The 17,597-nt window shown below is 37.8% G+C and overlaps 1 protein-coding gene and 1 long non-coding RNA gene across 3 annotated transcripts; both read right to left on the bottom strand.

Annotated features, from left to right (window-relative positions):
* Nucleotides 1–623: 623 nt before the first annotated feature.
* On the bottom strand, nucleotides 624–3,156 carry LOC112186016. 2 transcript variants are annotated; one of them, XM_024324368.2, is made up of 8 exons: nucleotides 2,767–3,156; nucleotides 2,325–2,618; nucleotides 1,923–2,200; nucleotides 1,675–1,848; nucleotides 1,442–1,549; nucleotides 1,234–1,303; nucleotides 1,043–1,141; nucleotides 624–961 (listed from the first exon to the last, which is right to left on the bottom strand). In XM_024324368.2, exons 1-8 carry the CDS (start codon nucleotides 3,136–3,138, stop codon nucleotides 866–868), a joined length of 1,491 nt encoding a protein of 496 aa, XP_024180136.2. In that variant the 5' UTR covers nucleotides 3,139–3,156; the 3' UTR covers nucleotides 624–865. The 2 variants fall into 2 exon arrangements, with proteins under 2 accessions (XP_024180136.2, XP_024180137.2); XM_024324369.2 differs by having other exon boundaries at nucleotides 625–961; nucleotides 2,325–2,615.
* A 5,341-nt stretch (nucleotides 3,157–8,497) lies between these two features.
* Nucleotides 8,498–9,316, bottom strand: LOC121051652. The gene is made up of 3 exons (XR_005806376.1): nucleotides 9,248–9,316; nucleotides 8,996–9,089; nucleotides 8,498–8,619 (listed from the first exon to the last, which is right to left on the bottom strand). It is a non-coding gene; the product is annotated as an uncharacterized LOC121051652 (long non-coding RNA).
* Between the last annotated feature and the right edge of the window lie 8,281 nt (nucleotides 9,317–17,597).

Below are 17,597 nucleotides of genomic sequence, written 5' to 3'. Positions count from 1 at the left end.
TTATATGTGGTTGTAAGGAGCATCAGAGGACAATTAAGTGTCGTTCTACGCTAGGTTTGTATGACATTTAAGTGTTGTGTGAAAGGATTTGAAATTATACATATGTGATGTTGGGAAATGGTTTAGACAATGGATATCATATTCTTTCTGTTATGTCAGTCTCATTACGACGACAATTTACTGTCGTTTGAGATTATTTAGACGACAAATATTTGTGGTCTGAATGTAAAAAGGACCACTAATAATATATGTTTTATGTTGTCTGTAATCACATCCAATCACACTTATTTGTTGTTGTTATACACTTTAGCCAATACTTTCAACTAACTTATGTTGTTGTTTTGCCTTTCAGACTACAATTTTCTGTTGTCTCATTGTCAAAAAGACAATAGACTTCTTATTGGTTTTTGTGTTGTGTCTATGCAGCTGCAACCACACGTTTTGGTGTGCTTTTGTTGTAGCTTGCAGTTTGTGACGACACATTTTAGTAGTCCCATGTACAATTGGTATGCATGCATTCTAGAAATTAAAATTAGCTATTTCTGAAACCATAAAATCCACATCCAAAATCATATTGCAATTTCCATTAATCCACCATTGTTGTCTCATGTACACAAACCTAATCATCGATCAGCATCAGTTCTAAATGACCCATATCTACTAATCTGGGCAGCCAGCAAAATATATACATGCAGTACTGCTTGCTAATAAACCAAAAGCACTACACAATGTGGGCAACCAACTAAACAACATAGCAAAATAGCTAGCAGTACTGCAATCAAAATCTGGCCTATATATATATCAACTTTGCATGTCCAAAAGTTGGTGCTACATATCTTTAACTACTAGTTAACCTACACATGCACTAGTTATCTTTGAACTTCATAACATACTTTGCCCACTCTGCCCGGACAGCATCAACATTCTCCATTGTGTAATAGTGATTTGCTTTTCTTTCCCACTGCAAGGACAGAAGCTTAGTTATGCATCACAATGGATTAATCCAATAAATCACTAGTACAATAGATTAGTTACTGATTACCTTAGCACTCCACTCTTGGTTTTTGTCCTCCACTATATCCCTCATGTAATGCATAATCCAATAACCACAAGTCTTATCACCCATCTGCTCCGGAATGCCCTGAAACAAATAAATATTTTCAGTACCTAATAAACCTCGCCTGAACTGGAAAAATGCAAATATAAATAGTTAGCTAGATGGGGAACACATACTGCACAGTTTTTCCATTGAACTGTCTTTCGGCCTTTCCTATGTTTTTGGGCATTGAATATTTTGATGGAGCTTCAACAACAACACAATACACAAAATTATGATGAAACTAACAACTTATAAATTGAGAATCGATATCTCCAAAAAAAAGAGGACTAAACCGTTTTGTACATAATACCAACAAAAAACCAACAAGCTAGCTGCACTTACTTGTCCACAATAGTTCTCCATTCACCGGTGATGAGTCGCCTCTTTAGCGGATCCATGAAATACACAACTTCTTCAGTGGGGTTTGCCACCGTCAACATCCAATGACCGCTGGCATTCAAATTTATGATAATCAATACCAAAACGAATCTGATTTAGGTACTTGCATTGCTATATTTATGAGATCAGAAGTCAATATTTACAAAAACAAAAATGCATGAATGAAGCTTTCGTACCCTGAATTATAGGGGACCAAAAAAATCTGACCAGGCTTCCCTCTTTCATAAGAAACTGACAAAGAACGAGCCCGTTCAGTCGGATTTCCACAGCCAATGATACCAGTATTAGCAGGATCTACGAAGCCAATCATGTCAAGCATCTTCGATTTCTTCAACACTTGATAAAGGAAGCTGTAAAACCACAAGTCTCAAAATATCATTCAATAACACTGAATTAACAGCTTCATTTAAAATGCATTACAAACCTCATATACATCACAATGCAGCCGGCAGAAACCTCCTTCATGTTGGTCATGGCATACACATCCCTTCTGAAGATGGCGACCTTTTTTAGATATCCAAATAATTCCTCGCCTAAGGTTGTGTGGATGGTGATCCCATCCTTCAAGTTATCATTAGCCCATGTGGCCAACGTCTTAAGTGGTGGAGGCAAATTGGGTGGCAGCTTGTCCAAATCATCATGATCAAAAAAATCATCATATATATCCTTCTTTTTCCTCCTCACAACCTTAATCTTTTCCCGCTGCAATTGATATAAAAAATAACATTGCATGATTAGTATTTCTATATCATGTAATATAGCAGCTCACATGGTCATTTTGGTAAGAATGAAAAGGTTAAAAATGAATTTAAGCAAACTACATTACCTTTGCATCAGCTGCAGTGGGTATAACCCAGTCTCTAGGCCAAGCAATGCATGTACCAATTGCATCGCGGACAAACAGAATCTCATCATTAATAGGAATTGGTAGCAAAGCATTAGCAACAATAGATTTGGTGATCGATACTCGGACATTTTCCTCAGCCAATGGAACACCATGGATAGTTTGCTTGCTGGAGTCAACATCCACTTGAATGATCGTTCCTTCAGCCACTATGTTGTCCAATGAATCTATCGCAAGTTTACACCCTGACTGGACAATATTGGTGGACTGAACCTGCTAATTCAAACCAAAAAATATGTAAGCATTAGTCACATTTCAGGCAGCAATGTCATCAATATGGTTGATGAAATGTAATTGTAAAGAAAAAGAAAAGAAAACTAATTGTAAGGAAAAAGAAAGTAAAGCTAGGGTAGCGATTAATTACAGGCACTTGCACTTGCTCCACAACTGCATTTTTTTTCGGAGTTAAATCATTTCTAACCTCCTCCTCAATAATCGAGGTTAGTTTGATGTTCAGCTCCCCATCCACAAAGACTTCATTCTCCTCAACTACTTTCTGCTGGTCGTCCCTTAAATCTAACTTCTTCTTGGCAGTTTTGGCAGCTTCAATTTCAATAGCTTTCAAACCAGCCTTTTCAAGGTGCCTTGAACAGCTGCCTTGGCCAGAGCCTAAATCATTCAGCGGTGTCACAGGTTTGGGTGAGTCAGCTGGCATCTCTTTCCCATTAACCATCGCTTCTAACTTCTGAAACCTTTCCTCCCAAGCGGCTCTTTCCCTAGCAATTTGTTGCTCCATCTCCAACTCCCATTTGGCTCTTTCCTCAGCAATGATATTTTCTTTCTCTTCTGCTAGTATCTTCTTAACACTTACCCTGACACTATCTTCTACATTTAGCATTTGGCGTTTAGGTAGATGAAAATATGCCGAAGGCTTGACGAAGCCACCAACACCACGTACCCTACCAGGATACTCAGGATTTCCCAACGCCAAAGTCAGAACATCATCTGTTCCTTCAGGGTTGATTTCTCCTTCAAACACTTTCCTCTTCAAACTTTCCTGATATAGACATCAATCATAGCACACAAAAATTATCCTTAGGATACAAAACCTGGAAAAAAAAAAAGGCAGAACAAGAAATAAACAATTACAAAAAACTGAACTTACAATTTTTTCGACCTTCTTCTTCACTGCTGGCCCTTTGAAGTTGCCGCTCTTGTCTTGCCGGGCCTTTATCCACATCGTAGCACGATCCAATTCTTCAATCGGTATTTTTTCAGCCTATAAATATGAATAGATACGTGTGACATCATGATCAGTTTGGTGTAAACCGAAAAGAATAACAAATATATTGTAAATAGATTTGTAAGACGAATACTGACCAGTTCTTCTTGGAAGTTAGCATATCCTTTCCGTGACATTCGATGAGGATACTTATTCTCCTTCCTTTTTTTTTTTTGCTTTTCACGGAGTACCTATAAAGCATATATAGAATTATGCATTATATTTTAGTATCTGCATAAACACTAACTAATAATGCATAAACTGTTCCACAACTGCATTGTCCAAGTATGGTATTAGACAAACCTGAAATTGTTGTGAAGTTCTATCAGCCACGAACGTATTCCATTCAGATACCTCAATGGATCGATAATCATCTGGAGGGAACTGTAAAAGTTCAGGAGAATCCAGATAGGGAATAATGTACCAGTTCGTTAGTTTGCTCTTGAACTCTCTCCATTTATGGCCGGCTGATGTAATCACCAATTTCTTCCATTCTTTTGGCACCACATAAGCATCCTACACATTAACGAATACAAAGTATCATAGCTTTAATTACTATTTTTTGAAAAAAATAAGAATAATGAAATGTAAATCAGTGAACAGCTAGCAACAACTTATATATAGACTGATTGTTTACCTGAATACTATTCCAAATCTTGTCTTTTTCATCCAAAGGCACATTTCTCCAATCATTTATAGATATTGGGATCTTGGTGCGTGCCAACACCCCAATGTATGACTGCATCTCCTTAGCTGCCTTCCCAATTGGCTCCCCATCACCATTAGAATTCACCTTTAGCTTCTTTCCTCGAATCAGTCGCCTAGTAATTTTATTCATGGTTACCATCCCTCGCTTAAGCAACCTCAATCCACCAGTGATGTTATCATCATCATCATCAGAATCCTCTGATGACTTGCTCTTTGCAGACTTATGACCGGACGATGACTTCTTTGCTGCCACAGCCTTCTTGGAATTTCTTGCTTTAGGCGGTGGCATACTTCTCCTGGCGGACGCATCCTTGCTGGACTGAGTAGCTTTATGTTTTCGCGGACTTCTCCTAGGGAGGGTAGCCTTGTTGGCTTCTGTCAGTCTTGCTTCAGCTTTCTTGGGGGTACCAGGTTTACGATTTGGAGAAGTAATAGGTGGTTCAGATACGGTTTTTCTACTACGTTTCATCTGCACCGCCTTTATCCTTAAGGCTATAGATCTAGCAACTTTTGATGTGCTTGCAGATGGAGCCATGACCTGCAATACACAATAAACACAGTTAGCCCCATATTATATGTTAACAATTAATGTGAATAAACAAATGAAACAAAAACACATAAAACAATGAAATAACAAACACATAAAGCAATGAAATTACTAACACAATGCAACTCAAAATTAAACAACACAGAAGACAATGAAATAACTAACATAATTAGAAGTGTTAATATACATGTTTCATCAAACACATCAGTACATATATATAGGCATTCTAAAACAAATCAATCACGAACAAACAACTTTCACTAAATGTTTTTTTTTCCCTCAGCCACGTTCATTGCAGTCATTTTGCACCCATATTGCTTCATCTCCAGGACGCATATAATTGCTATGCTGATCACCATCTATATTATCAAAAGTCTCGATGGATGGCATTGTTGCTTCAAATGGCTGTTGTTCTACTTCAATATCTTCTAACTCCTCATCCGAATCAGCCCCTTGATAGTCTCTATCTGGCACCCTTACTACCACTGACCATTGAGCATCGAGGGGATCCTCAATGTAAAATATTTGCTTAACATGGCTAGCTAAGACAAAAGCATCATTAAGATGACATTTCCTATTCAGATTTACCAATGTGAACCCTAGTTCATCTACTTTAATGCCCCTAACATTCTCAACCCAATCACATTTAAACAACGGTACCCTAAACTTGTAGTAGTCCAGCTCCCATATTTGTTGTATGACACCATAGAAGTCCATATCATTAGTTTTGGGATTTTTATCCTTTGCACTAGAAACTTGCATTGCATCAGCCACCAAAAAAACCCCACTGTTTTGCACTGATCGCACATTGTCCCGCTCCTTAGTGTTGAAATCAACACCATTAACCTGGTATCCACTAAAGGTCGGCACTACATGATTCGGTCCACTTGACATCCACCTCATTGTTTCCGAAACATTATTGTCCGGAAACTGCAGTTCATTTGAAACCTTCAAATCAATAATAGATTACATTAGCGTAATGTTGAAATCTTATTTTTTTCAACTTATATATTAACAATCAAGTATATGATCACATACCCTCTCTTTTAACCAGACAGCAAAGGTCTGGTTTTGTTTATCCTTCAGCCACTTTTCATTTTTGGAAAACCTTGGATTGAGAAGCTTCAACAATTCCAGATGTTCACTGAATATCAAACACACAAAACTCAATAATTTAAGTAACAAAATATTGAATCAATTCATGGACTGTAGGAAAACTGATGATAATTAAAAGTTTATGACTTACATGAAATAAGGACTTGCATCCTCGGTATTCTGCAATATACACAGATGTGCTTGATGCATCTCCTTGCCATAGACAGAAATCATGGTAGCGCCTGATAGCGGTTTGGATGCATTACGGGCTCGTGGTTTGGAACTTTCAGGGATTCCAGCAGTAGAAGCATCAGTAAGCATACATTCAGTGCAAAACTCAACAGCCTCTTCGACAATATATGACTCTGCTATGCATCCCTCAGGATGCGTTCGACATCTAACCCACCCTTTAAAGACTTTCATGTACCTCTCGAAGGGGTACATCCACCGAAAAAATACTGGACCACAAAGCTGAACTTCTCTTACGAGATGCACAGTTAGATGGATCATAATGTCGAAAAATGAAGGCGGGAAGTACTTCTCCAATAAGCAAACAGTAACAACCAAGTCTGCTTGCATTTTTTCTAGCTTCGAAACATCGATCACTTTAGCACATATTGCCTTGAAGAAAAGGCAGAAGCGGATGATCGCATACCTAACCGGCTTCTCAAGAACAGAACGTAAAGCAACAGGAAGAAGAATCTGCATGATAGTGTGACAGTCATGCGATTTCAGACCAGCAAGTTTTAAATCCTCCATAGAGACAAGATTCCTTACATTTGACGAAAACCTAACAGGAACCGTCATTTCAAAAAAAGAGCCACAAACTATTTTTTTTTCACCAAGCATCAAGTTCCAACTAGCTAGAGGTAATTTATCCCTTTTGGCACCAACTTCTGGGTTCAAACCAGACCTAATACCCATCTCCACCATGTCCAAACGCGCTGCAACCCCATCCTTTGTCTTCCCGGGAATGTTCAGCAGCGTACCAATGATGGCATCACAACAGTTCTTCTCGATGTGCATGACATCGAGATTATGTCGTACCGGAATATATTTCCAATACTCTAGTTCAAAGAAGACAGACTTCTTTTTCCAACAAGGTTTGCCTTGGTCTTCAACACCCTTGGCAGGAGGAGAGCGTTTCTTTTTCCCACACACACAATTCAGACCCTCTACTCTAGCAAACACCTCCTCTCCGGTTAATGGTAGAGGAGGTAGGTCCTCCTCTACGGTGTTGTCAAAAGCAACAGCCTGTTTCCTATACGGATGATGTCTAGGTAGGAACCTGCGATGCCTCATGAATGCCATTTTTTTACCTCTTTTTAACCTATAAGGTCGAGTCTGGTCAAGGCAAATTGGACAAGCATTGTATCCTTTAACAATGCTACCAGACAAGTTCCCGTATGCGGGAAAGTCATTAATAGTCCACAGCAGGACCGCTTTCAATTTGAAGTAGTCCCCTCTTAGTGCATCGTATACTCCCTCAACCCCATCCCACAATACTTTCAGATCATCTATTAATGGCTGCAAGTAGATGTCGATATCGTTACCAGGTTGCTTTGGTCCCGATATTAACAATGTCAACATCATAAACTTCCTCTTCATACAAAGCCATGGAGGAAGGTTATATGTGACCAGTATAACTGGCCAACAAGAATACTTGCTGCTTAGAGAACTATGCGGGTTAAATCCATCAGAAGATAGGGCTAGTCTGAGGTTTCTAGGGTCGCTACTGAATTCTGGATATTGTTTGTCAAGTAATTCCCAAGTAGGAGAATCAGCTGGGTGTCGCATCATTCCATCTTTCTTTCTACCATACTCATGCCAAGTAAGATTCTTAGCTGTGTTGGTCGATTGATACATTCGTTTGAACCTTGGGATTGGTGGAAAGTACCATAAAACCTTTGCTGGTATCCCTTCTTTCACAGTTTTATCCCTACCCAATTTCCACCTTGAAACACCACAGTTGGGGCAGATAAGAGCATCTGCATGCTGCTGTCTATACAAGATGCAGTCATTAGGACATGCATGAATTTTTTCATACTCCATCCCTAAAGCACTAAGTGTCTTTTTCGCTTCATACAAAGACAAAGGAACCTGATTCCCTTCAGGAAGCAAACCCCCAATCATGATAAGCATATCTGAATAGCAAGCATCGGTCATTCCATGCTTTGCTTTCAAATTGAAGGTCTGAATCAGACCATTCAGCTTGGTTGTCTTCGTACAACCTGGGTACAAAGGTTGATCCCCATCCTCTACATACTTCAAAAACTCATTAGAGTCTTCGGAAATCTGCTCATCCTCACTTTCTCCAAAGCCCCAATCATTCTCCCCTATCCCAGGTTCCCAATCTACAGTTTCAGATTCAACTCTATTGTCATTCATAGCAGATGTAGTAGGTTCTCCATGCCACCTCCAATGCTTATAACTCTCATTAATACCATTCCAAAATATATTATCCTTAATAACTCCAACAGAAAATCCCTTCGTGTTACTACATTTCAAGCAAGGACAAGAAATCTTGTTTTTGTTATTGGCATTAGACTCGGCCAACTTGAGAAACTCTGCTACTCCTAGCTCAAACTTCTTTGACCTTCTATCAGCATGCATCCATGACTTATCCATCTTAAATATTTAGGTTCCTTCATATATAACAAAACACACTTAAATATTGTCTCTATGTCAAAGATACCATTGCTTATACTTTTACTATACAATATACTCATTAAGACTAGTACTACTAAGAGTGGTCTTAACACGTACAAATTCATTCACATAGAGCTGCACCAATTACATCGATCCATGACAATTCTAATGATCAGATTTCATTCCATGCTCAAACTTTTATTATACAAAGTAATACAATATTCTATCAAGAAATAAAAATGAACTTATGATTATACTCAACTAGCTAGCAGTAAACATATAATCATTTTGTGTAGGCAAAGATATGAACAAAAGGATAATTAGATAGTTGCTAACTACATAATGTATAAAGCACAAACATTGAAAACTCACCAGAAATTTACAGAAAAAAAGCCTTCTGTTTTTCTCTACACTAGTACTAGCAGTGAGCCTTCCTTCGCAAATCCTTTTGTTCCACCAAGTTTCCCTATCAAGGCCAACAAAACAGAAGAAACATGTCACAAAACATAAGAACTATGGCAGTTCCTTTTCATAGTCATGGATCTCATGGGCTTAGCAAGTGCACAAGTATTTTCTACATGGGGCTACACATCTAAAAATGACATCCACATAAAGTCATTATACCTGAACAAATTTGTAAAGGCCAAGTATTGACATAAGATCAGCGCCTATAAGCTGTAATCCAAAGTCAACATAACGCTGCAAAAAAGAGGGGAAAAATATAGAATTAGTTATAGCCAAAATATATAAAGGCTATATGCAGGTTAAATACTTAAACATACAAGACAACAAGATTATAACCAAAAAAATACAAGACAACAATATTTAAACAAATTAAACCTAAATTAGGCATACATCAAGAGATAAAAGATTGAGAAATTAATTAAGAAATGGCTAAATTGTACTTTTGCAATGAAAATAAACCATCCCCAGTACAAATTAAACCGAAATTAGGCATACAACAAGAGATTTCTTTTATAAATTTATCTGTACCCTTCTATCATAGCTAGAATCAGTCTTGGAAGACATTTGCAACCTCATTAAATGTTCCTTTCAGTTCGGATGTGAACTGTATTTTTGCAAGTTAATACAGGCCAAATCAAAGTAGGTGCAGCGTTAAGATAATAAGGTCAGTCTTAAACCAAAAAATAATGGAATAGCCAATTTTGACTGCCATCTAATGCTAGTAAACTGCTTAGGAAGCTAGCCATTTTACCAGAGCAAACTTTCAAGTTAAAAACACACTAAACAAACCTAGAAAACAGACCTAGACCTGGGCTAATTATTCAGCAGCAGACGGAACAGGAGAAAGTTCAATCTCAAATATTGACACTATTTTCTCAAATGCACAATTTTGATTTCAGAAAACAATTTTTGATAATTATTGACAATAATTATGACAATAATGATTGATAAAGCATTTTAAAGGGATTTGATGAAAAACATTAACCATAAACCAAATGGGAAGGAAAAATACTAAGCTCAAGATAATACAGAAAACTATTAATTGTTATATGTATCACAGATGCAGGGCCACACAGTTTCCTTCTATCTTGTCTTTCCTTGCAAGCATACCTTACTTATACAGAAATGAATCTTTGAAAAAGTTAAAGAAAAAAAACCAGTTTTGGAAATAGTAAATATTGAGGAAAAAGAAAGTACCTTAGCAATGCACTATTACATATTTGAGTATAAATAGACAGAGGATCACTCTCAAGTTAAAACTCTGGAACTTTGAGAGCAGCTGTTGTCCTTGCCTTATACCTGTACCATCAAAATTAAAATCATTTCGGAGTTGACAAAGCACAAAGAAAAAGTGAATCTGGTTTTAGTAAGCCCCATCACTTACTAACATTACCAATAATTCTCTATGTTAGTTCCAAACGTAATTCGCTATCCCTAATCAATAACAGACCCATATCAATTTTCCAACCAAAAAAAATCAAAAAATCTAACCCAAGGTCGTATTCTCTGTAAAGCCTCCATTGAGACATACTCACACCAGTCAAATATTATACTACTACAACCCAATACCTAATATGGAAAAGAATTGCAGAAATAGTGAGCAGTTAAGATTTATATATAATAATGCAACCATAGCTATCACTCTGTGCATTCACATGATCCACAGATATGGAAAATCCTCAAATTACAGGGACACAAAGGACTGGGGACTTAGTTTTAGATCAGAATGCATTTGCACCGTTAAGAAAGGAACAATATAGTCTGCCATTTCCCCAGTGTTAACAGCACAGTACAAATAATTTAAACTTGGAGAAACAAGTGGTATCCATTATCCATCTTTAAGAGATATTTAATCCATATCTAGAATGCAAAACAAGTAAATATGATTAAACTAAAAATTGAACTCCATAGCTTCACCCTTCAGTCATATACTTTTCCTAAGAAATTCAAGAGAGCAAAATTCTACAAAATATGTCAAGGCTGGAACTTTCCATCCATTTGTAGCAAATATAACAAATCTTCCATCAGAAAACTAAGATCCAGTTGGATCTTCCAATGAATCAGTACCAGTAAAAGAAATGTAGTTAAAGGAAAAACCGCTCTCTTTCTCAAGTATTCAGCAAATATAACACCCTCACTCAAGAATTTTCTTTCTTCTTCTTCTTTTGATAACCACCATGAGTTAAAATTTTCACTAGATTGAACCAAAAGAAGACAACTCTTCCCTTCAAGTTACAATTTCTCCAGTACCAATCCCTCCCCCCAAAAAAGAACGATGCAACCTAAACGATTTCCCCACAAATCAATCGGATTATTTACAAACCAAATCATACAATACGATCATTCATAAGTAAGTTGGAGGGATCCAACATACAGAATCAAAGCCAATACTTGAGTCCAGAATCAATAGCTTACCCACCCCTTAGTCTTTAGCTGTGAATTTCTCTTCCATTTCTTCCAAAATCACCCTCCACCTTCTCGCCCAAATCAGACACAAACCCAACACTCTCTCACAAAAACACCAAATCAGACACAAACCCAACACTCTCTCACAAAAACCCAACAAATAAGTGCTTAACCGAACAGAAATGCACATAACAATGAAATGAAAGAGTTGAAAAACCAAAACGGTTATGTATAATAATGGAAAAGATGAGAGACAGTCAAAAAAATAAATCAAACAAATTCAAACCCATCAAAGAATACCTAGGATGATCAGTTTACTCAATTTCTGTTGGAATTGAGCATCAATTTCTTCCCGTCTCCCTCTTCTTCTTCTCTTCTTCCTCCTCTTCTTCTTCTTTTCTTTTCGTCTGTTTCAACAAAATTCCAAAGCAAACTAACACCAAGACAAGAGTCAATGAACCTTCACCGTTCCGCCGCCGTCTACTGTCAAGGAGGGTGACACAGAGAGAGAGAATGAGTGAGAGAGAGAGAGAGAGAGATTTGGGTTTTCAGTAATTGGAACACCGAATCGAGGATAAAAGGAAAAATGATATTCAATCGCCCCATCCCCAAATAGAAACAAAAAAAAAACCGAATCGAAATCAAACACTAAAATCGATTGAACCCAGTTGAAACCCAAAACTAAAAAACGATTGAAACCCTAAGTTGCTTACCAATATCCGAATCGAAAATAGCTCTACTAGTCGCTGCAGAGCTCCATTAATATGGATGTGAAAGCCGAAGTAGAGACTAAGGTTGATGAAGAAAGTCAGAAGATGAAGGAGAGAGTGAGAATCGAGATATGATAGAGCTAACTGAGAAGGAGAGAGCGAGGTTGGTGTTTGGTCTTTTTGCGGCCGGGTTAACGTTCTAGGTCGAGCTGAGAGATCTAGTACGTGATGACAAGGGTAGGACAGATCGAAAGTGACTTAATTGCGAGGGATATATGTCAAATAGCACAAGTCAAAATAACTTGGGAAATTTTAAAACAATCCCCACATTTAGACAACATTTAAATGTTGTCTGAATGTCACAATATTTTCTAGTCAAATAGGGCGTCGCTATTTGAGAGGGAAAAGACTCGGTCAACTTTTGATATTCCCTCCAAATTTGAGATAGGAAATCACCACTTTCTACAACTACACAAATGTGTCGTCTGAATGCTCACCATTTATCCAAATTTGAGATAGGAAATCACCACCTTCTACAACTACACAAATGTGTCGTCTGAATGCTCACCATTTTTCCAAATTAAACCAGTATGGTTTAAGTGTATATTCAGACAACAGAAAAAAAAATTATGTCGTCTGAAAAACTCAGACGACATAAAACAAAACTTATGTCGTCTGAGGTGTGTCGTCTGAAGGCTTTTTTGGCATAGTGGGTGTTTGTCATGTTTGATTGTTACTTGCGCCTTAAGTACATGAGTTGAGTCTGAGAAGTTAATTAATGTATGTGTCGTTCTGACTTTATCAATAAAAAGATACCTTAGTTTGAAGCAAATATGTTCTGTCTACCGATGCCTTGGTTTGAATTGGCTGTTATGAAATGAGTATTGTGTCTTGGTTTTCTATTGGTTGATATTCTCTATACCTTTTACAATGTTGAATTTCTCAAGAAATCAATAGGTCATAACTCACTGACACTCATATTTTCTTATTAAAACAGTAAATTTCAGTTTTCAAATCGTAAAAGGAAACCCTAAATTTCAACAAATTCTACCCCGTTTCTATTGGAAATCTCTCATTTCAAATAGGATTCTTAATGCTTCAATTTAGCCTGGGATGCGACCCTTGTTTATGGATATTTTCTACAGCTCTAAATGGTTAGTGGGCCATGGTCGATCAATGGATTTTTGGCATGGTAATTGGCTTAATGGTTCAGTTGTTGATAGATTGGGTATTGAGCATCAGCTGAGCAAATTATTATGTGCCAAAGTTTCTGATTTCATCAAAGATGGCTCTTGGTATTGCTCTAGTAATTTAATTGCTGATATTGCTGAACTTTGGTCCGAAATTTCAGCTATTAGGCTTCCTTATTCAGACATGGAGGATAAGTTGGTGTGGTTGGATTCTTCCGATGGGAGTTTGTATTTATCTATAGCCTATGAGTTAAAGAGGAGTAAACAGGCAATTGTTCTTTGGGATAGATGGGTTTGGCGTCAATGCTTTCATCCTCGAAACTGCATTACTTTATGGAAATTTCTTCATGGTAAGCTTTTAACAGATGATCTCTTACTTCAGCGAGGCTTTTCTTTTGCTTCTATGTGCTTTCTCTGTCATGCATCTACTGAGACGGCCCACCATCTTTTTTTTTAGTGCTCTTTCTCTATGCAGATCTGGTCTGCAATTTTATCTTGGTTTAAAGTTAATACTCATTTCCTGGATATATACACTTTCTTATCTTACCCACTGCAACATGGTTTTGGTACTCAATTGCAATTGCTTTGGTGGGGAATGATGGAAGCTAGCTTTTACTCTCTTTGGGATGCTAGAAATTCTATTCGTTTTGATGAGCGTCGCTTAACTGCTGATTACTTGATTCACTCTATCAAGTAGCAAATTCGAGAGGTTGATTCTTGGGGTTTTGGAATTATGCGTAACTCAGTAAATGAGCTTTGTATTTGTAGTGCACTTGGAATCAGCGGCAGAGCCTCAAAAACACATCAAATTCGTGCGGTAAATTGGCATGTTCCTTGTGTTTTTCAGTTAAAGGTTAATACAGATGGTGCTGCTCGTGGGACGCCAGGCCTCACTGGCTTTGGAGGTATTTTTCGTGATCACTTGGGCAATTGTATGGGTTGTTTTGCTGGTTCTATGGGTATTGCAACTGCCCTAGAAGCAGAGCTTCAAGCCTGTATTCATGCCTTTTAAATAGCATCAGGAAAATTATGGACTTCTCTCTGGATTGAGTGTGATTCAGCGATAGCAATTCACTTTCTTGCCAATAGAAATTGCTCAGTCCCTTGGCGTCTAAGTGTTGATTAGGTCAATTGTTGTATCATTGTCTCCTCTATGCATATTCGTTTTTCACATATTTATCGAGAAGGGAATCAAGTGGCTGACTGCTAAGCTAACTATGGCGTGGATCATGAAGGGCATTATTGGTGGGACTCTTGCCCTCCTTGTGCTTCAGCTTCCTTTGTTCATATTTTGCAAGCTTTACCGAATTTCCGTATTAGCTAAATTCTGATGTGCTTGACATTGCTATATTCATCAGTCTGTAACTAGTTTAGCTCAGTTATCACTTTGAGTACTTTATTTCATTTTGTTCTCAGAGAGGTTTTGGTTCTTGTCCCCCTCTCTGGTCTTGTGATTTTTTTTTCTTTTATTAATAAAATAAAATAGAGGGACGGGCGGTGGGTTCCCGGTTGCTATGGCCCCTTTCTTTCGAGATTGCGGGTGGGTGTCAGTCACTCCAAATCGGCAGTCGCAGAGGAACTAATATTGTCTAATCCTCTATTAAAAAAAAAAATATATATATATATATATATATATATATATACATCCCTGTAATTCCTTGCCATAAAACCGATAGAATTGATTCAATACCCTTCTCTTTCAGATTAGCTAGTTTGATATTATATAACCCACTCATGGAGTTTAATTAGGTTAGAGCTATTGGTTGTGGTTAACTGGTTATATTGACATATACACCTAGGCAGCTACACATAAATAGTTTAAGATAAGCGACTCCCAAATGATATTGGTGGAGAATAAAGAGATGATAATTCGAACCTATATATATTACTTCTTCAACAAGAAAAAGGCTTATACCATAACATAAACAAGAGTTCATTCCACTAAGATTTCCCCAAATTCGAAAAGGGCTCAGAGCCAACGTTTATTAAAAAAAAAGGTAAAGGCCACCGTTGCTCTGTTTAACCACTTAAAAGTTCAACAATGGCGAAATTGGAAGATGATAGCACTAGCAGCTTGGACACGAGCTTGGATAAGAAGCAAGTACCCAGTCATGAATGTAGTCTTTATTCTGAATTATCTTTATACATATGCACACATAGAAACACATTATACCATAAGTTTTGATTAACCAAATAGCATACTAACCTTGTCCAGATGCCATTGCTTCGGTTGATGTCGTCGTAGAATACAAGATCTTCTAGTCTCTCCAGTCTCCTTACGCTATATCTTAATGGGGCAGAATGTTTTAGCGTATTGACTGTGAGCCTAGGGACCCTGTATTTATATGGTCATATGTCTTAAAGTCATAACCCATCGAGGATACAATAAGACACGACTTTACGACCAAGTAACCTTAATAGCATATCTTTAGGATCTTATTAATCCTTTATTTGTTAGGTGTCCAAACAATATATCACATCACACAAACAATATATCGTAACCGGATAATCATTATTATATTCTCAACTATTTAATCATTGACTAATTGGTTTCCTTAATATCGTTAAAATACATGATATGTCCAATAAAGATATCTTACAACCATGGAGTCGACTTTTCTTCCTCCTCCTCATCAACTTCCATGGCTTCTCCTCGATGCTCCTCATCCCTTCTACATCCAAAACCAATGCTTTCGCAGCGGTCGAGCTGTTCCCAGAACTTTCGAATCAAACCCCAAAACGTTACATTATGAGCGGAACTGTGTTGGGTCGGTAGAGGGGTGGTTGATCATGACGGAGAGCATTAAAAGCTCTCCCATTGTCAACTTCTTCATGGATCCACTATCCAATGCCCGAGTCGCTTTCCCATCACAATCCACAATTAGGTCTCCCGAAAACCATAGACAAGATTTCTTCCACAAAGTAGTAGCCTCTTCGGCCCCAATGGGACAGCAGCGCTGCCTTGTGGCAGGCATTGTGGCCGGCCCTGTAGTGGATTGCATTGAAGTACGTCACGATTTGGCTCTTTGTAGGCTCAATCATAAATCATGGACCATCATTAAGGTTGCAGAGGTGGAGGATCACGAGTTATTATTCTGCGACATAGAAATAATTGATCGGAAATTATATGCCGCAACGAAGAACATGCTTATGGTGTTTTACATCAAAGACACTAAGGATGGCCGTTGCCTTAGCTATAAGCTTGTAGAGACGGTTACGCTTCAGTACAATAAGCCAGTTAATTGGCCTTATGATCACTATGGACTAGATAAAGATTGGTACAAGCCCTTTTAAAAAAAAGACCGGTACAAGCAGATTTTTGAAGATGGCCCTTACCTAGTAAAAGATGATACATCAGTTAATTGGCTTTTTGATCACTGGGGACTAGATAAAGACAGATACATGAAGTTTTTGAAGATGGCCCTTACCTAGTAAAAGATGTTACATCAAAGGAGTTGTTCATGATTTTTCGGGACGTTAACTTGTTGCATTCGTTGCCCATTACGTACCGTACTGAAGGATTTCGGGTTCTCAAGCTGGAGAACTGTATTGCTAATAGTTGTAACTGGGTAGAGGTTTCTGACCTTGGTAACCGGATGTTGTTCCTAAGCAAGTTCAGCAACCAACTCATCTATGCCGGCAATGGCGTTAGTGGTTATTCCCATGATAGGACACTACTCGAAAGAAACTGCATCTGTTTTGCTTTCAATTGGCCTGGTGTCATATTACCTGGGGGAGATTTTGGGGTCTTTTCTCTGACAAATAAGAGGGTTATACCTCTGACTTTTCCAGAGGATCAATGTCCTGCCGAACTCTTCGAAGGAAATACTGTGTGGTTCAACCCCAATGCTTAATTATTTCAACTTTCTTTAGGTGTATATTTCGGAGGTGATTAGTGTATTTCTCAAAAGCAAAACCAAAATTCACGCAGGAAACATGTAGTACAATAAAAATCTGTTTTCTCTTAACTTAACTTTAAAAGTTTTGTTTGCGTTCATGTTATTAAGTCGTGTGACTCGTCAGTAATTTTATTAATATATCTCTCTAGAATTCAAAGTGTAATTATTTCCTCATTGTTCATCCTTGATCCGAAATGATAAGATTCTTACGTAGGGCAGTCGTACCACGTGTCTGATAAGGCTGATCAATCAGTACACATGAAAAGAGGTGTTTTGAGTATTCGCTTTAATAAAATAAGAATAG

Source organism: Rosa chinensis, chromosome 2, assembly GCF_002994745.2.
Source record: "Rosa chinensis cultivar Old Blush chromosome 2, RchiOBHm-V2, whole genome shotgun sequence".
Classification (NCBI taxonomy): domain Eukaryota; kingdom Viridiplantae; phylum Streptophyta; class Magnoliopsida; order Rosales; family Rosaceae; genus Rosa; species Rosa chinensis.
Note: the sequence above shows the minus strand (reverse complement) of the source record. Positions and strands in the feature narration are given on the sequence as shown.